The sequence below is a fragment of the Bicyclus anynana genome, chromosome 7, assembly GCF_947172395.1.
Source record: "Bicyclus anynana chromosome 7, ilBicAnyn1.1, whole genome shotgun sequence".
Classification (NCBI taxonomy): domain Eukaryota; kingdom Metazoa; phylum Arthropoda; class Insecta; order Lepidoptera; family Nymphalidae; genus Bicyclus; species Bicyclus anynana.
This window is the reverse complement of record NC_069089.1, coordinates 1,286,436-1,307,171: the sequence shown is the minus strand read 5'-3', so window position 1 is coordinate 1,307,171 and position 20,736 is coordinate 1,286,436. Positions and strand designations below refer to the sequence as shown.

General features: G+C 35.0%; 2 protein-coding genes across 2 annotated transcripts in view; both read right to left on the bottom strand.

Annotated features, from left to right (window-relative positions):
* The window catches only part of LOC112047325 (elongation of very long chain fatty acids protein 6), a 66,636-nt gene extending 59,256 nt beyond the window's left edge, over nt 1-7,380 (bottom strand). Inside the window, exon 1 of the mRNA XM_024084412.2 lies at nt 6,755-7,380. Coding sequence (XP_023940180.1) covers nt 6,755-6,945 — 191 coding nt within the window. The 5' untranslated portion in view covers nt 6,946-7,380. The remainder of the gene's footprint in view (nt 1-6,754) is intronic.
* Nucleotides 7,381-7,950: 570 nt separating this feature from the next.
* Nucleotides 7,951-20,061, bottom strand: LOC112047340 (vitamin K-dependent gamma-carboxylase). Its single transcript, XM_024084437.2, has 9 exons — nt 20,040-20,061; nt 19,357-19,521; nt 18,182-18,337; nt 17,419-17,584; nt 16,677-16,862; nt 13,542-13,705; nt 11,562-12,325; nt 9,247-9,721; nt 7,951-8,509 (listed from the first exon to the last, which is right to left on the bottom strand). The coding sequence occupies exons 1-9, from the start codon at nt 20,059-20,061 to the stop codon at nt 8,127-8,129; spliced, it is 2,481 nt and encodes an 826-aa protein (XP_023940205.2). The 3' UTR covers nt 7,951-8,126.
* Nucleotides 20,062-20,736: the final 675 nt, after the last annotated feature.

Here is a 20,736-nt window from a genome sequence, read left to right as displayed (position 1 = left end):
AGCTTTGATAAAAATAACAAATTTAAAAAACACAACTTTTTAGTTTGAAAAATGAAATTAAGAATTTAATGTATTTTTTTCGAACATTCGCTATTTCGTATCGAACAATTAGTGATTTGCCTCATCTCATTCGACGCAAGATTACTTGAAGTTTTTTGCATTGAAATTTCAGGTCGAAATAATGAAGCTGACCTGCACACCTAGCCAAGTGCCACGTCGATTTCGAAAACTAGTAAGATGTATGGAAATGACATTTGCTATCGACAGATCACGTGATCAAGATCTGTCATTCCCATACATTTTTCTAGTTTTCGAAGCGTTTGCGATCGTAGAAAGAGAATCGACGTGTCACTTGGCTAGGGGGGCTGAGATATCATGAGTAGAAGTGAAAATTTTATTAAATTTGAAAATTAGTAATTTAGGCATTTTCATCGTTTATTTCAATGACTGGTAGTTCAAACCAAAAAAAAATATACTACATCGTGTGTAGTTTTTTACAACAATTATTTTGATACCAATTTTACATTGTGGTTCAAACATTAGGGGTACATCAAAACCTAAAGACATTTTTCGAGGTAAGTCATTGGTCTAGTAGCTTTTCCAAACAATATCAAATATACAGGGAAGTTTTAACAATATGATTGTTGGGATCTTCTTTAATAAGTGTTTTTAGCTTGAACCTTTATAAATTCAGTCAACAACAAGAACTGCCGTGAATCACAACCTTGATGCAAACTGGGCCGTCAGAATAACCAATACATCTATTTTTGCAATTCTGTCTGACATCGGATGCCTCGCATTTTTTCTTGTTGTTAGATTACTTTTTATTTAATAAACTAGCAGATACCACGCAGTTTCACTCGCGGAGTTACCGTACCCGTAAGAATACGGGGGTAAAATATAACTCATCGGTAAAAGCGGAAAGAACTATCTTTTAATCTTAAAAGTTTATTATGATTTAATCGGCTTTACTTAATGCATCACTGTGTTGGCACCGCCTTCAAAGTGATCAGAAGGTAGCACATACGATGTTATTTTTCGCTTTTTAGTTTATTTTTATGATTTTGAAGACGCTTCTATTTTTTTGTTAAAAAGATTTTATTTTTCTATTTTTAGTGTGTCCTAGAATTTAATTTTCATGAAAATCGAAGCAGTCTTTACCTAAATTTTTATTAATTAAATTTAAATTAAAATTAAATTTTTATTATTTAAATTGGTTAAGAAATAATGAAGTTATGCGGTAACAAACAAAAAAAAACATACGCGTCAAATTGAGAAGCTGCTCCTTTTTTTTGAAGTTGGTTTAAAATGAGTCCTGGTTACTTGAAATAAATGAATTATTATTATTATTATATACACTCGTCCTGTAATGAGGGAGTTGTAGTGAGCCACTTCCTCATTACAGAAAAGAGTACATAGAGCTAGCGTATATTGTGTGTGTGTGTGTGTGTGTGCCTATAATGAGTAATTATATGAAAATTGTTTGAAAAATCAACATGCAAAACGATTGTCTTGTATAGAGCAGTAGGTATGTAGTAGGTAATCTCGTGTCGGTGCTTCGCTAGCTCTTCTCACGGTCGCAGTGGGCCGGCGACGCGTGCCGATGTCTAGGTCATGTAGTTGACATCCTATTCTGTCGCATTCTCGGATTTTTAAATCCGTACATGCATGTATTCAAACTATGTGGCCTGCCACGTAGGCCGCGTAGTTCAAAGAGCCGAGGGACGTTGAGGTCATAAGGAAAGCGTAGTGTTGGTCGACCCCCCACTAGGTGGACAGAGGATATCAAGCAGGGACCCGCTGGATGATGGCGGCTGGAGAACGTTGTACTTGCATGTCTATGTCTAGCAGTGGACGTCCATCGGCTGATAATGATGATGACATACATATCTTAGCGTAATATTTATCATTTATAACATTATCAAACTATTTTAAGGCTGAGGATTTTTAATTTTACGGTAGAAAAAAATCCGTTTGATTCGATGCGGATCAGTGGACGCACTTGTATGACTTTGTAAAAAAGAATACCAAAATCCGTTTGATGCAATGCGTCCGATGCGATCTGCGGACGCCTGCCCTAAGCTGCCGATTCCGATAATCACATACGATAGTGATCGACAGTCAATAAATGTCAACCGTTACGTTTTTTGACAGATTCGTAAACATACAATCAAATAAAACATCTTTTTTCAAGTCGATGTGTAAAATAAGAACTAACAAGGGCAAGCTTGCGTGCACACTGCAATCGTTTCACCTGAGGCAAGTAAAAATATCTCAATCTCTATGCACAATAGGGGCTTCTAATAATGCGCTTTACTGGGAAAACACTTGTATATCAATTTGTTAAACATAATATTAAATACATACTAGATAACTAGTAGTAGTAGGGCTAAAAATAATGAAGCCCTTTATTGTGTACTACCTACTATATCCCGCAAATTCGCCCACGACAAGTTCTTATCATCATACAATTCCTGAGATTAGTACATTGAAACAAACAAATAAACCCTTTAGCTAAATATTAGTTTATATAATAATTTCAAAGTTAAAATTACTTCATATTATTCTAATACAACATTATGGTAATATTAAGTATTTGTAGAACCTCAATGGTTTTGTGGTTATTAGACTAGATTTAAACTAAACAGACCTTATGTTCACTCCCTGATCTATAGTTGTACCAGTAGCATAGCATGCCTTGGACGGGCCCTGTGTCAAAATTAGTTGGGGGGCCCAAATAAAGGTTAAAGATTTCTCACATAATAAATAGAATAAATTTGTAGAATATTTCAACTTTTGGGCGCATGCTTAACAAGGGAAGAAACAGTGCTTTTTGCTTTTGTTATTTCTGAACTGAAAACTATTTTTTTGCCCCGGGAAGCACCAGATTAAGTGAGATTGTAGAGTATCTACAGAGCAACGAATATCTTAGCATTCCATGGATTCACCATGTGGGTGCCGGGTCCATCGCATGGTAGAGAAAAAACTCCGAGCAGAGTCCTGAACTTGTGACTACAGGATGTAGGGTACTACTTTTTGCTGTCTCCGAGGGCCCCATATCATTGATACGGCTGATACAGCGGTAGATACGCCCCTGAGTTATACCCAGTCTCAAAAGGTAAAGGGAAACGGCTGTGCATTGAAAAATCGGTCTATCAGTCTATTTTGATGTACAGTAGATACTTAGAAATATTTTTATAGAAAAAACATGCATTTTACTGCATATAGAACAAGCCTGCACTTAATGAATTCTTTGATATTATAATATTAATTATATATTTTTTGCTCAAACTGTAGCTACTTCATCACATTTTGGAATAATAAGCAAAACAATAATTATAAGACAGCAAAAAATTGGCAATTATTTTGGTATAAAATGAGAAATTCTTTAAATTAATAAACTTGTGAGTCAGTTAGGCATAGCAACATGATAATAAGTATTTAATATTATAAATTTTTATAGGTTTTTTGTGTTATGATAAAAAAAAATAAGATCAAATTGCTTTTAATTTGATAATCCATGTTATTATAAACTATTGAACTTAAGAACAGTTATGTAAACAATATAGGAGTATCTAAAGTAATCTAAACGTAAAAGTGAAAGGTCATCTCATTCACAATATCTCATAAAACCGATTGACATACAAAGTTGTAATTTAACAGGAAGATAGTTCACAGTTGGTAGACATCCTCTAAGAACTCCTCCATATTTGTAGATCAAAACACTAATCTCAAGCTTGTAATTAGTTAAGCATATTTTGTTATAATATAATTTATAAAATTTACTGCTCTTACTAAGGTAAGGTGATTATTTTATTTATTTTTAAGGTGGTTTCACCCACGTGGATCTCGTTCCCGTAGGAATATGGTGATATATATATAAAATAGCCAATATAGCCTTCCTCGATAAATAGGCACTGAAATAATATTTCACATCAGACCAGTAGTTCCTGAGATTAGTGCATTCAAACAAACATACTCTTCAGCTTTATAATATTAGTATAGATTAATTGCAATGTAAGATTTCCACAAAATATGTTAATTACTTAACATAGAGAACAACAAAATATGTAAAAAATGACCATTTCTAAATTTTTTATTAAGAATAACAATTAATTAAAAAAATCTTAATTGTGTGTTAATTTTTAACTAAATATGGAAGTTGGACAGTCACTCATGTATTAAAATACATTATAATAATTAAACATATAACAATATGTCCAAATTATTGTTCTACTTCTTCAACAATTAATCGTCATATTTCATTCCAGTTACATTAAACCTTAATGAGTTCTGATATGTAAATTCCTGAATGAATCACTGCATCGGTAGGATTCTGTAATAAATCAGTTCAGTAAAAATAGGGGGAGGGAAAAAATAATAGGGGCCAAAAGTAAGGTGCAGGAAAGGAAAGAGACCAAGCAGAAAAGTGAAATGTAGAGTATAACTAGTGGAGGTCTGCGACTTCCTCCACATGTTATTCAGTCTTTCACAAACCTTGTGGGAACCATGGTTTTTTTTGGGATGAAAAGTAGCCTAAGTGTTAATCCACAATAAAAACCATTTCCATTCTAAATTTCAGCCAAATCACTTCAGTAGTAGTGGTCTTAAAGAGTAACAAACATCCAAACAAACTTTCACATTAATAATATTATATAGTAGGACATAGAGAATAGTGAAATGAAATGTAGGCTTATGACTATAGTATGCGCATTATCATCTGAGTCGTCCGGTCATAAAAGTCAAAAAAGATAGGAATGTGCAGCGCGCCTACCTGCGCACCCTAATTATCGATAAACGGCTACCTGCGCACGTGCTAATGATGAGTCAATAATGATTTGGACGATTCTGATTGGTCGGTTTCTAATGTAATTGCATTGCGTATTTTTTTTGCTATAAATGTGTTTACTGCAATTAAATAAATACATTCATGTGTTACTCGTTGCGCACTATGGATACTAATATATAATAAATTTGGCAGAAGATGAAGATTCTGATGATGAAGACTCAGATGAAGATTAATTTTATTTAGTTAATAATTATATAATATGAAATATGTATTATATTAAATCAAATATTGTTAATTTTTTTAATTTTGTGAACAAGATACGATAATAAACTTTACTTATCGATAATATGTCTTTCATTGTTACACCCTTCACTAGACGGCTCCATAAGACCCATAAGTGCAAGCGAGATAGATATAGAGAAATGATTTATGGCCCTAAGACTCAGTTGTTAATGCTATTAGTATAGTAGCAAATGAACTACTTAATTTATTTAATTTCGTCATCAGTCAGAGAATAAAGGTCACTTTTATTTTTATTTTCATATAGCTGTGACTCAGGGTTTTACCTGAATTTCTAAGTAGCCAATATGCTATACCAGTGGAGCTAACATGTGACCGAAGACATCTTGTGAAGAGAAAATTTTAACCAACGGCAGCATAGTAGTCCCAGTCCTATCTCTTTCATTCCAAGGCAATGATAGAGCTACTGATGATGATGATTTCCAGTAGTGCCATAATTGGTTGATTTTTCTCTATTTCTATACAAGAGATTATCATTGGTTGCATGTTAGCACTATAGATTATAATCTATATCTATGCCAAATTTTACCCAGATTCAGTGAGCTGTGATTGAGTAACACACATGAAATAGCTGCTAGGTTTTGGATATTTATTTATCTTTTATATTTGATTCTAAGTTTAATTTTTTTGGTATCTTATAAAAAAGAATATTTAAATTTTCTACTATACAGGCACATAAATTATTTAAAACAGAATTTAAATGGGTGAAACAACAGTGCACGCTAGATTATAATATTTATTAGTCATTGAGGAGTCAGTGTAAACCAGGCATCATTATTTTTTTTTTTTTTAAAAACTAGTTTATTATATTCCTCACAAAAAGCTTACCTAAAATTGTTAAAATAACATAATATATGTTACATTACATTGATGTTTGTAATATGGCAAAGTCTTAGCTGAATCTTGATAGTGAGATGACTTTAAACAACAAAGCTTTCTAATGATTTTAATATCAACATTAAATATTGTGGTATGTACCCGTTTAAATAATATTTGTAAAGCTTTCTAAATTCACATAGTTATAATCTCAATAGAAATATTTCTCTCAAATTATAATTGTTTAAAAGCAGTCTTTACCTAAATCTTTATTTAAACTAAAACTATCTTATATACTTGTAAAAATAATTCTACTATAAGGAAAACTATTAAAAAATCAATGAACTTATGTTCCAATTATAGTTTTTCACCAACTGCTGCTTTGAATTTGATACAAAAATTATAATATTTAAAATTTTAGGTATATGAGCCAGTGGAAGTCTGTCCAATTTGAACATATTTTAAATATCCTGTTAAAGCTATTTGAATATTGTATGTATAATGTATATTATGTGTATGTTATATGTTAGCAATAAAATCTTGTTTAAATACTTTAAATATAATTATGCTGTACTTATTACTGGATCTTAAGTTTCAAAATGACCTATTCTTCTTATGGCTTCTTAGGGGTTTTAAAAGTTCACTTTACCAAATTAGATTAAGTAAATTATTTAGTAAGTTTTAATGAATACAGACAACTTTTTTATAAGTTTTTAAACTGGGTCGTGGTGTAAGTATAAGTTGTGGTGTTTAGACATATTATGAAACAAAATCTTTAGACTATTAAAGTATAAGTATATAAGTTATTGGAAATTAAGTATATTTTTACTATATTATCTAAGGCCATACCTGGGTCGGTTCTGCATGTAGTATTGTCCTCCGAAAATGAATGCCATGTACACTCCCACATAGTAGAACGCAACAGTCCAATTCTCCTTCATCCATTTCCTAGAGTTTTGATGAATAAACTCGCTCTCAAATTCGAAAATGTACGAATAGTTAATCGGCGCTACGTCGAGGTTATAACTCATCGACTCCATCGTTCAGTCCCGAAATCGAAATAATCACAGAAAACAAGCACAGTCTATCGTCTAAATTTAGTGTAACGCTGCACTGATATCACCGGTAACGTATTAACCTATAAACTTTCAACAGGATACATAAAGTATTATATCACAGACGGCGGACATGAGAGGCGTACTGCCGATGAGACACTTTTCCAGTTATGGACGCGGAATGGTAAAACGTTGATTATATATTCGCACTTCGCGACGAGGCGACGCCCGACTCCGTGCCTCGAACTCGTGTTCACGTCCGTCAGAGCAACGAGCAGTGAGACGAAACGATGAATGAATTGAACATCGCTACGCGGTCTATGAACAGCTAAAACCGTGCTCCGGCCGGAGATTACCACCACTTTTTATCAGACTTTTACCACTCCGCAATCCTCCAGGCGCTGGCCGCGCCATACAGTGTCAATTTTGTAAATCAATTTGACATTGACTTGATTTACAATTGACATTGACAAAATATATGCGGAAGTTGCCAGATAACAATTTTCTAATGCTATTTTTTATCTCATTTTGACTCAAGGTTTTGGAGAAATTATTTTGCTGCGTAATTTGCGTAAATTCTAATACAATATTAGTCCAGTAATTTTAGGCATTTTAAACTCCAATCTGGGGAAAAATTCCTACTGAACTGAATTTTTGAAAATCGACATGGATAACGTGGTGGCCACATTGTTGCTCGGAGGTCAATACAGGTAATTATAAAAATTGTTCCTCATAAAAATGTCTATAAAAAATGTATCTAGCAGTTTTTCTGTAAAATTAACCGTTTTCGGATTAAAGCGCTTTTATTTTGATGATGATGTAGGAACCGCGATGAATTCAGGTAATTAGGCTCTTCGAAGGTAGCAGCTTTCAACAGTATAAAGACCAATTATAAAGCGTACTTTTTCAACATTTTCCTCGGCATAAAATAAAAAAAATCTCTTACAACTAAATTGTTTCAAACCATTTTAAAAGAAACAAAAGGCCAGAATAAATAGATTTATTTCTAAATATTATAATAATTATATGCTTAAAATTATTTTAAGCTTAACGGAACGTAAAGTAACGTACGTTAAGATTTGACTAGATATTATTTAAAATATTCCCTTAGTATTTAAGTTGATAGCAATGAGATTAAATAGCTTTATAGTAGGTAATAAAACAAATTAAGTACAAAATTTTAAATGAAAAAATATTTGAAATAAATTCGTACCAACTATTTTTGCAAACTGAAGCATATTCCTCAGACGTCTGAGCAATTCTTGACCAATCGGCAGCATCTCTTTCTGGGTTGTTGTGGACGATGTTTCAATATCTATCAAAGAATTATTAGTCACTGTGTACATATAAAAAGCCGGGGTTTCCCCTATATTAATGATCTTGTGAAATGTTCCCGGAACTAGTTCGATATGATGTCCTTTTGTGAGACCAATCGATTGAGCGTTCTTATAATATGTGGTCAACTCAGGCTGATAAGCCACCGTACCGTTCAATACTGTCAATGTGATGTTGGTCAATTCTGGCGGTAGATACTTTTGTTGTTCGTAACCTGAGAAAAGATGAAAATGGTCACTCGGAATGATAGAATAATATTCGCAAATTCTGTTTTAAAAATGAAAACAAATAGGCCTCATCATCAGGAAAAACTTTTTTATGCACACTTGACTTGGGGAATAAGCTGGTGAATGCATTACGAAAAGTGTGATCGGATGAGGCGTGATAAGTATATAGCACACTCATAACTATTTGACAAAATTTTTAATAAGACTTAGAATAGATACAAACTCTAAAACTCCTTATAGGCAACCTAAGCCCATACTTGTCTTACCACATGGGCGAAGACTCACCGACGCCTATTAGAAATTGTTACTACTTCAAGCTATTTACAGAAACGAGGGAAGTGGTAAAAGACCGTGATAAAAAAATCTACCAAGATGAGCTATTAAGACGTAGGTACTCGTCATTACTATTAAAAGTACATTATAATACATACATATAAGTAAAAATGAAATGTCTCTCTGTGATCTGAAATTAACTATGTTTTCTCAAGTGCTTATAATTATTGACACGATAGAAAAACACAAACAAGCGTTTAAAAAAAATCATATTACTGTCTATCTTTTTGTTTATTCGGGCTAATCTAGAACGGCTGAACTGATTTTAACAACACTTTCAGTGGGATATTATTGAACAGCATGTACCTAGGCTACTTTTTATTCTGAAAAATTCATGGCTACCGATTACTGCGGGTTTTGTAAAAAAAAAATTGTCTCTGTATCACATTACCTGGAAATTCAGCAACAAACACTACATCGCTGTAGTTATTCCACGAGTGCACCTCCTCCTCTATATCATGCAGCACAGATCTCCAGTTCAACGCTTCATCCAGCAACGGCATGAGATACGAAACCGGTTGGAACGGCGACCAGGTTGCTTCCAACAAATCCACTTTGCAATCAAACATCCGCTGTGTGAATCTCTCATTCATGGAGCACCACACGTCGACATAAATTGATATATTTAAATTATAATCGCCATCCCCAAGCTGTCCAACTCTCTGTTTCAAACATCGAGCATATTGGTGAACCATGTCACCGTGTCTCGTCCATCTGTCATTAAGCGTAAAAATTGTGGGATCAATATAGAACTCTTCCTGGTTCGTATTGTCCACTACCTTGACAATTACCGACTCAAGGTTCCACGTGTGAACCATCATATCCCACGAGTAACCATATAACCCTTTCGTCCAGTTATTGTAACCCTGTAAAGTTAAGCAGTGTTAACATTTTTCCATAACTTGTGGAGCAGAACGTGCTTGATGAAGATTAATAAAAAATTTCTTGAGTTAGTTTTTATATTAATTTATACCTAAGTAGGTGTTACTCGTATGTATATAAATATAAATTGTGTATATATTGTCGATAAGCAATCTTTGCGATACACGTTTTCATCAAGGGAGTTAAGATAGTACGCATATTTTTGACCGTTTTTTTACCCCTAGTTTTATAGTTTGTTTTCCGTGACTGCTGAAAAAAGTTGACCTAAAAAGCACTTGTTGACTAGACATCAGTCGTATAAAATTGATATTTATACTATAAATCTAGACTTTCGGGGTTGCCAGATCATAAAACGCGTTAACGGCTCTGTCTAGAATAAAACAACAGGCGAATGAGGCGAATATATACTTAAAATGGAAATGAAGACAGAATTATTTTGTCTATAATACAATTAGTCAATAGCCAGTTTTATGTAGGTTTACATTAAAATGAATAGATATTTAAAATGCTGAAACTAAACGGGTGTTTAGCTTTACCATTTTAATAAAAAAATAAAAATGTATAGGTATATTATGTTAATAAAAAAACCACTTTATTTAACTGTAAACCGAAGTGATAGTGATTGATGATGTTTTCCAATTTCAATAGGGTAATCCTTGTTAGGGACCTCAGCCACAGAATACTTAATTATACCTATTCGTATGTCCTGTGCTAGTAACTTAAATAATGCCAATGTACGAAAAGAAGTTAGATACTATAACAATAAGCTATCGTAATAGAATATCGGAAGTATTCTATTTTGCATGTATTAATGCATGTTTACGAGTATACCATTCATTACAAAGTTTCAACTCTCAACTCCACCTCATTTTTTTAGAGGTATTGTGAACAAAATCGAAATAACTCTACAATGTAGATTTAAGAATTAGAATGTAGAGTCTACAGATTCTATTCATTCATACTGAAAAATATTAAAGTTACTAAGTGCCCATCGATCCTAGTACCTACTAAGTTACTTCACAAGGTAAGTAAATAGTATGATACCTACGGGCTAGGTTAGAATTTAGTCCGGTTTATAGTGATGGTTTATGTTGTTCGTTAGATTAAATCATACGGTATCGTTAACGAGATATTCTTGACATTAATTACTATTATCCTCGTCTGATTCAGTAATTGGTTGGGTAAAGTTGTTGAGTACTTATTTAACAGTTTGTTAGCACAAGCAAGGTAGGTAATACCTACTACCCACCTTTACGAGTAAATCGCACGCTGTCTGGTTTTAATTACCCATCAAACTCACTAAGGACATTTGTAAATAAGTAGGTACCTATCGGCATAAAGCTGCTATCTAACTGCATAGACGGGCAAAATTTGGGGGGGTAATCTCATAAAGTGGATTAAGCTTCGGCTGAAACCTAAATAGATAATCGTTTTGTGTCCTTCGGGGAGAAACCGATTGTATCAAACTCACTAAGGACATTTTGTAAATAAGCAGGCAGCATTACCTACCTGCATAATTATTTAAATTGTATTTATTTTACGGTTGTAAATGAAAAACTTCACAAAAAAATCAATTACTGTGGTACCTACTTACATACCATAACTAAACTAAAATAACCTAAAATTTAAAAAAAAATATTGTAAGATGGAACCTACTCATAATGTATTTTTCACAATTTAGCAGCTATTCTATCAGGTTTGTCATATCCGGAATGTTTAAGTACCAAAATGCTACTTTAATTTAAACTGTTTTCCGTTAAAATACAAATGTGAGTCGTACTCATAATAGAGCAAACAAAAAAATATTAATTTTTATTTACCTACCTTCGTAATAAAGTGTGAATACGGTAGAAACGCCTGCGTCAATATATGGAAAACGATAAAGGCAAACGTTATATACTTCCTCCCAACTTCATGCCTATCTTCATGTTGATCGCAAATTTCAGATTCGAATAATCGTTCAGTGTATAGATCACTTTCATCATCACTGGTTCCATTCATCTCCATTTCTTCACTGACAATGTTACTTTGATCTGAGTTTTCACTGACAATGTTATTTTGATCAGAGTCTTCACTAAAAATGTTATTTTGATCAGAGTCTTCACTAACAATGTTATTCTGTTCAGAATTTTCACTGACAATGTTATTTTGATCAGATTCTTCACTGACAATGTTATTTTGATCAGATTCTTCACTAACAATGTTATTCTGTTCATAATTTTCACTGACAATGTTATTTTGATCAGATTTTTCACTGTCAATGTTATTTTGATCAGATTTTTCACTGACAATGTTATTTTGATCAGCGTCTTCATAGACAACGTTATTTTGGTTTGTATTTTTACTATCATCATACACTGACGTCTCTGATTCGTAAGTATTTTGACCAGTTAACTGTTTTTGTACTGCTTTACTGTTGCAGTGAATGTATTTGCTGTTCAATATGAACTTGTGCAAATGTCCGCAAATTCCTCCTTTTACTTTCGAAGCTTGCAATATTGTTTTTTCCGCATAGTTCATGATAACTTTCGGCCAATGGAAAGGGTAAAATAATGGCATTGCAGCTAAACATACCCAAGGAAACATGCCTGGAACGATAACAACATTAAATTAAATTACATTTATTATTAAATGTTTTTAAATCCATGTATGTATTAATTACTTATAAGGAAACACTGAAATGTATGTACAAGAATACAATTACGTACCTAATTTTATAATTATTATAATATAATTCATGTCAATGGTTATGTAACATGACTAATATATTTTAATGCTTTTAATATTAATATATTGAAAACGACCATTACTAAAACTTGATTTTAAAATTCTCTAAATGTGTGATGTCATAGTCCACATGGAAAATTATCAAAAGGTTTTTCTTAGACAATTTAGTTATGTTTAGCTGCACTTAGCTGATTCACGATTGGATAACACTAATTGAAACTAGGTAAGTAAATATGTACACTGATGCGCAAATTGAATCTGCAGGCTAATTCACTAACTTTGACTGATGTTGTTACATAGAATCTCAATTTCTTGTAGGTCCTACACGAAATTGATATTCTATGTAACAAATGTCACTGACAACCCTTCGTAGATATCATACGAGTAGATGACTTGTCTTAGTTGATTTGATGTTTATTTTGGTAGGTTGTTAATAAAGACCAAATTAGTGAATAGGCCAGCTAGTTGTTAACCCTCCGTGTATTCGGAACCAAAAAAAATTAACCGACTTCCAACACGAAAAATAACCTAAACTAAAAAGCAAGAAATAACTTCTTACCTATGTGCTACCTTCTGATCGAAGGTGGTGCCAATCCAGTGAAGTTTTAATTCAAGCCGTTTAAATTACAAAATTTCTGTGGTTCTTTCAGAAACGGCTTTAATTAAAACATGACACTGGATTGGCACCGCCTTCGATCAGAAGGTAGCACATAGGTAAGAAGTTATTTCTTGCTTTTAAGTTTAGGTTATTTTTCGTGTTGGAAGTCGGTTAAATTTTTTTTATTAAAATTTTTATTTTTGTATTTTTAGTGTTAGCAATCCAATCTGCATTTGGCCAGCGTGGTAGCCTAACTCATTCTGAGAGGAGGCTCGAACTCAGCAGTGAGCTGACAATGGGTTGATAACTTAGACCATTAATAATCTAAGGTTGATAATGATGATGATGAAATAGAACGCCATGTTATTTGTGTTATAGAGGCTATATTTGATTCCCGTATTCCCACGGGAAAGGGAACTCCGCGAGAGAAACCGCGGGGCGTATGCTAGTATTGAATACAATTGTAAAAGTATACTAACCGATCTTAAAAAGCCTGCTATTCATGAGATGGAACAAGGCGCAGAATATCATCGCGACGTGTCGAGTCTTGCCCCACATCATCCACATAGCCACGGTCAGGTCAAACACGAACACGAAGCAGTGGACTATTAGATAGTCCGTCTGAGATGTGGTAAGGAATAGTCTGTAAAAACAAAGATTCAACTACAATTTATTTATTTGTTCGCTTGTGTACAAAAATCAGAAGAGCTTTTGTACACATTTTTGTTATCCGGCTAATCACAATGCTACCATGCGGTTTCAGTTGGTCGTAATCTATACTTATAATAAATCTGTAGAGAGGTCAATTCTGTACATGAAATATATTTCCAAAATAACTGTCAGGGGGTGATTAGTAATCGATACTGATGCCAAAAATGCAACCAATAAAATTTTTGTCTGTGTCTGTATGTTCTTTATAGAAACAAAAACTACTCGACGGATTTTAACGAAACTTGGTACAAATATTCTACATAACCTGCCCAGGAGTATGTAGAATATTTGTACCAAGTTTCGTATAGTATACTTTTCATCACGCTACAATCAATAGGAGCAGAGCAGTGAAGAGAAATGTTGAGAAAACGGGAGAAGTTACTCCATTTTTTAAGCTTCCGTCGCGTGTACATCCTTAATGGTTAAGGCGACATAGAAATATGTATGACGGAAATGTTCTCCTTAAAATTATATAAAAAACACAACAGCATATATATGTCTATCTTTTATGGTTGACCCACAATAACACGTGTAACTCCCGATAGCTTAGCATTTCGGAGCTTTCTAATTATTTGTCTACTCTTATGTTTATACCTAGGAGTTACTAGGGTAGGGGTAGTGTAGGGGGTAGGGTAGTGGTAGGGTAGGGATAGGGTAGGGTAGGGGTAGGCTAGGGGTAGTTGAAAGTTTACATCGACTTTCACGCGGACGAAGTCGCGGGCGTCCGCTAGTGGTATATAAATGCAATGAAAAATCATGACAGATCTTACAGTTACCATACCGTAGGCAGGATTCCGTCTACAGTTCGTACCTGCCTACCTCCTTACTTTTATATACTAATAGCATTAACAACTGAGTCTTAGGGCCATAAATCATTTCTCTATATCTATCTCGCTTGCACTTATGGGTCTTATGGAGCCGTCTAGTGAAGGGTGTAACAATGAAAGACATATTATCGATAAGTAAAGTTTATTATCGTATCTTGTTCACAAAATTAAAAAAATTAACAATATTTGATTTAATATAATACATATTTCATATTATATAATTATTAACTAAATAAAATTAATCTTCATCTGAGTCTTCATCATCAGAATCTTCGTCTTCTGCCAAATTTATTATATATTAGTATCCATAGTGCGCAACGAGTAACACATGAATGTATTTATTTAATTGCAGTAAACACATTTATAGCAAAAAAAATACGCAATGCAATTACATTAGAAACCGACCAATCAGAATCGTCCAAATCATTATTGACTCATCATTAGCACGTGCGCAGGTAGCCGTTTATCGATAATTAGGGTGCGCAGGTAGGCGCGCTGCACATTCCTATCTTTTTTGACTTTTATGACCGGACGACTCAGATGATAATGCGCATACTATAGTAAACATTATTTTAATGTCCTTAAGATTTTGTTGTTGTTGTTGTTTTTTTTTTAATTCTTTACAAGTTAGCCCTTGACTGCAATCTCATCTGATGTTAAGTGATGTATGCAATCTAAGATGAAAGCGGGCTAACTTGTTACATCGTTAACATCGTACCGGAACGCTAAATCGCTTGGCGGTACGCCTTTGTCGGAAGGGTGGTAACTGGTAAATAGCCACGGTCGAAGCCTCCCACCAAACAGACCTGGACCAATTAAGGAAACCTCAATCGACCCAGCCGGGGATCGAACCCTGGACTTTGTAAATCCACCGCGCTTACCACTGCGCCACGGGGACCGTCAAAAAAGGCCGTTTACCAACTAAGCAGGTATAAAATTTGGTTCGAATAAAAAAAATCTCAATTGGTTAATAAAATATCGAAAAATAATCTTATATGAAACTTGTCTACATGTCATGACACAGCAAAAAAAAATTGTAATTGCATAGGTACACGTGTTTTGATGTCAGATTGTTTTTGTCGACCAAAAGTCAAGTGCGTACCGTTACCGGGATCACTAGTAGCGAAAAGCTATACTATACTTACCTATATCAATAGTCACCAAAGGAGAACGATAATTTTTCATACAAATAACAATATCAGTTTTAGACTGGATTAAGGGGACTGTACTCGCCAGCAAAATTTACGAAATGGGTGTTGCAGGGACCTTAATTTCAGTTTTATCGAAAGTTGCCTAATTAAGATAATTTATGGACAAAAATGCATAATTTCAGAAACATACCCATTTCCAAAAAAATTTAGAATTTTCCGTCACCTTTTTTTTCTGTTGGGCCCAAAATGGCAGGTCTGCTTTCCTTGTTGCCATTGGTCCAATGGCATTCCTTAACTTAAAGACACAGAATACATAATATTATGTGCAAGTTAGAGTCCTGAAACGTTCTATGAGATTCTAAGCTTTTCTTTATTTAGAGATACCTACATTTAGTAAAAGTTTGCTTCTCAGAGAAAATCCTTTGCCACAATTAAAAAAAGAAACGTGTATACTTGGGACACTCGATAGAAGTGATAATTTAAACCTGCTGCTGAAGGGAAGCCAGACAGAGAGGCGCTGTAACGCGTTACGTTACGAAACGGTTTATCCTCCAATAAGAAGTGATCTCTTCAAAAAATTGTAGTCATTGTAGTGGGTGTGTAATGTTTTCTATTGTACTAGTAAGCTTTTACGCTTTTTTTATTTACACCCCTTTCGATTTCTTCACGACATCACACCGGAACGCTAAATCGCTTGGTGGCATGTCTTTGTCGGTACCTAGCCGCGGCCGAAGCCTTCCACCAGCAGACCTGGATCAATCAAGAAAACCTCAATCCGCCCAGCCGGGGATCGAACCCAGGACCTCCGTCTTGTAAATCCACCGCGCATACCACTGCGCCACGGAGGCTTTTGCGTTACGTGACAATTTTTGCCAGTTAACACTTCTGTAAGTAATAAAAGATAGTTCCAAAAGCAATAGTTTACTTGAATGGACTGAACACCCAGTGCTCGCTGAGGTTCAGCACTGAGTAGCCCGTCAGCCACTCCGCTGTGCCCTTCTTCAAGCCAGCCATGAAATACAGGATGAAGAACTGGTACTTTAGGATGAAGTAGTTCCAGTACGGCACAGTTGTCTTGCTCTCGCAGTAGCCCAGGTAGACGTCTAGGGACCTAAAATAAACGGTAGATATTATTATAAATATTCGCAGAAGATAAAACTAGAACTTTTTTAGAACGTCGTTCTCTGTTTTTATAGGCAGCGCTTCTGCGCCGGCTAAACACCTCCCCTATACCTCGGGGGATGCCTTTTTACTGTTGATTAAAAGCTCGCCTACTAATGGTGCCTCCAACAGTCCAACTGCCGTGAATGCTGCCGTAAAAACCGTATGCCTTTTTTCAAAACGATGTCCAGGCCGTGGAATTTGAAGTAATGCATGACACTTCACTTAGACGCGACCAAAACGATTCGTGAATGTTAAAATCTATTCTATGTCCATTTTTACGCAATAGTTATTAATACCGGCTAGGCCGGCGTAAGGTAAAACGTTTAAAAAAGGTATTTTGTCCCATAAATTTCCCAGAAATACCTATATGATTCCCAGAATATTTACTCAATCCTGATGATAATTTAATGCCGTTCATTTAGATACATCCAATGTCTAAGTACGTACTACTCGGAAAATTGCCAGTGGTATTTATAATATAACTATGAATGTACGTTAGTTACCAGTAACAGTTGGCTTCAGTGCAAGCGAGTAGTAATGCCACGAGACCGAACAAGTAGCTGTGATTGTTCCAGAAGCTCTTCTCAATCAGGAACAAGTACCAGTAGCTGAGGGTGAAGAGCCAAGCGCTGAGCCGGTATCTGTAGCCCAGGGCTATACCTAATGCACCTGGAAACATCTCCTTTTTAATCGAGTACGCACCGTATAATTCACCGGCTTCTGGATTTTTAATCCCCGATGTAAAAAAGGGGCATAAAAATATAAAGATAAACCGCATAGGTAGTTTCCACTTTTTTACAAGCCCTTTTAGAACATTCATTGTCTCTGTTTGACGCGAACGACTCGAAAAATTAGCAGTTTTTATAAAATCACCAATATGTGAACATTAACATAACATAACATTTGAAATAATTGTTACTTGGACTAAAATTTACACTTACGATAAAAGTGTCTCTTACGGTCACGATTTGACGGTCTTAAGTCGATTTGTTTTGTATTTTCCCTTGCTGCTACCACTACCAGAAAATGCGGTGGCCACTTGAGGGGATTTTAGTGTTAAGTCCCACATAACTCGTCTTGTCCCCCAGAAAGTCGGGTATTTCAAAAAGAGATTTCCCTCCATAACAAAAAAAAATAAAGGTTAACGGTTAGCATTTTTCATTCCGATTCCCCTTTTTAACGTCGAGCATCCAGCCGCAAAGCGTCGGAAACTAAAGGAGTTGCTATGAGAAACGTTTTTTTTTTTTCAAAATAGCAAATGTTTACCAAACCATAGTGTCGCATACACCAGCGCCATGTACGGCATGGGCACAGCTGTGATGAAGGGGACGAGAGGGAAGTGGCACACCATGGGGTCGCCCCATCGAAGGTCCATGACTGCACCGCCGCGCTCGTCCGGGATGTCAAACAGCATCGCAATACCTAGGAATAAAAAGTATACCTAAGGATAGTCGGCCTAAGGTGCCTAAGGCGTGTAGTTCATGCCGCAGTCACACCGGCGCCGCACCGCAAGTTTTTGTATACACGTAAAAGTGCGATGCCCTTTTATCTGTCTTTATAAACATGTGTGTGTAGTTCGTGTCTATCAAAGACATGGAAAAAGAGTGTGGTTACGTGGTGGAATCGTCATCATCATAGCGTATTTTGACCCAGGACTCTAAACCCTCGCGATCCAAAGCCACATAAGCCAACCACTGGACCAACGAGGCAGTCTTTGTAAACTGAGAGAGAAAGAAAAATTAACTTTAACAAAAAAAGGAGATTCTGGATTAACTCTACTCGGGGTGCTGGAGCACCCCACAAAAGTTTTTGAATTGGGTAGAGTAGGGGTAAGGCAGCGTTAGGGTAGAAGTAACCCTAAATTTTACCATCAACCCGATTTTTAATACCGGTAAGACAAAACAACGCTGGTCGGGTCAGCTAGTTTCAAAATAAATTGAGATTGAATCTCGCACATACAAATGTAGGCTACAAGAGCAATCTTTGAGGAGGGATATAAAATTCGAAAAAGTATTTAGGATATCAGCAATAAACTAAACCGTAAAAAATTAGGTTAATAAACCTATGACTGTCGATCATCTTGTGTCTGAACGCGAACGAACAAGAAACAGGGATCAGAAGAGCTAAGGCTAGGCGCAGTGCAAAATAAATATAAAAAAAAAATGCCAGAATTGTACTGACAGTGCTTAAATTGATATATAATTTTAAATTATAAGGCTGGTATGTGATCTTATTGAGTTCATTGATATTATAAGAGTTTAATTTTTGAAACGCATTTTTTACACTTAGATAGTTTAAGAAATATTTAATTTTGGGGTGCTCCTGCACCCCTGTGTAGGAACATAATATACGTCAGAGAGTGTAGAGTTATAAAGTGTTAATTATTATTTTAGATTAAATTTGTTTGAATAATATGAACGTCATAGGATTCGGTGGCTCACCAAACAGAATCCTTGTGATGGCTAAACTCGAAGAATCCTTGGGCGCGTACAAGTAGTGAAGAATCTTTGCGAACGTAATTTCTTCTAAATAAAACCCAAATTGTTCTCGAAATTTCTCGTCCATTGCCTGGTACAGTAAGGAGGCCCATAATTTCAGCTTTACGTCTGCAATCAAGCATTAAAATGAGCAAGGAAGCATTTTTCTAGCAAACTTTGAAGGGATCGATAAAGTATCATCGATACGCCAATTTCAAGCGGACGTCTATAACTTATCTACCTATGTACTTTGGAAAAGAATACGGGCTATTTAGTTTGCAAAAATGCAGCCCAAAGAAGAATAATTGTTTGAAACTATGAATATTTAAGTATTACCTCATAACCTCCAAAAGCTGGATGAATTTTGACAAATAATGACGGATAATTTTTCTTAAAATTAAAAGTGTCCTTGGATAGGTTTCGGAAAAAAATCTAAAATTCGACGCTATTTCTGAAAAATTGATTTACTGAGGATTTGCGGTAAATCTTTTTGTAGGCGTCTAAATATTTTATTAATGTACGGTTGTTAAGGAATTAAAATAATAAACTTAAATACAAAATATTTTTTATATTTTATTACGACTTTATTTCGAATGTTGCAAGAAATCAAAAAAAAATCTTTAAATAAAGATCTTAAAAATACTTACATAAGTTGACTAAATTCCCCATGGTGGTCTCACCCGGGAAAGGACAAATTATAGACTGAGAGTGAAATTCAGGGAAATTAAACATAATTTCATACGTATTTTCTTCACGAATTTGTCACAGCAATTATGCGTGAGCACAAAGTTGAATGATTAGTATTGAATATGTTTTCCATTTCACTGGATACTCAACACCAACGTGGTAAACAAAATGTCAACTTGTAGATATTACCGAGTTTGCTCGAATATTTTATAAATGACACACGCCCACGGTGTATTAAAATTTCCATACTAATATTCAGTGGCGTAGCTTGCCTTGGAGGGGCCCTGTATCTAAATTATTTGGGGGCAGGGCCGGCCCATCTATACGGCGAACGGAGCAGTCGCTTCAGGCGCCAAATCCTATAGAGCGCCTTGATAAATGATAATCCTTCTCAAGAGTAGACGGTACTGCGCCTGATATTCAATTGGTCACCCTACAGTATGGTCGAGATCTTCGCGTTCCATTCTTACTTTATACTTATAATTTGCTATAGGTATCTATATATTGTTAGGGACTAACAGGATTACAGGAGAGGCGCCATAATTGGGTTTCGCTCCATTTTAAAATTTACTTCAGGCCGCCACTGGTTGGGGGGCCCAATAGATGAGTGGAAAATCCCAAAAAATCTCTCGAGCTTTTAATTTAACGCTAACTCTT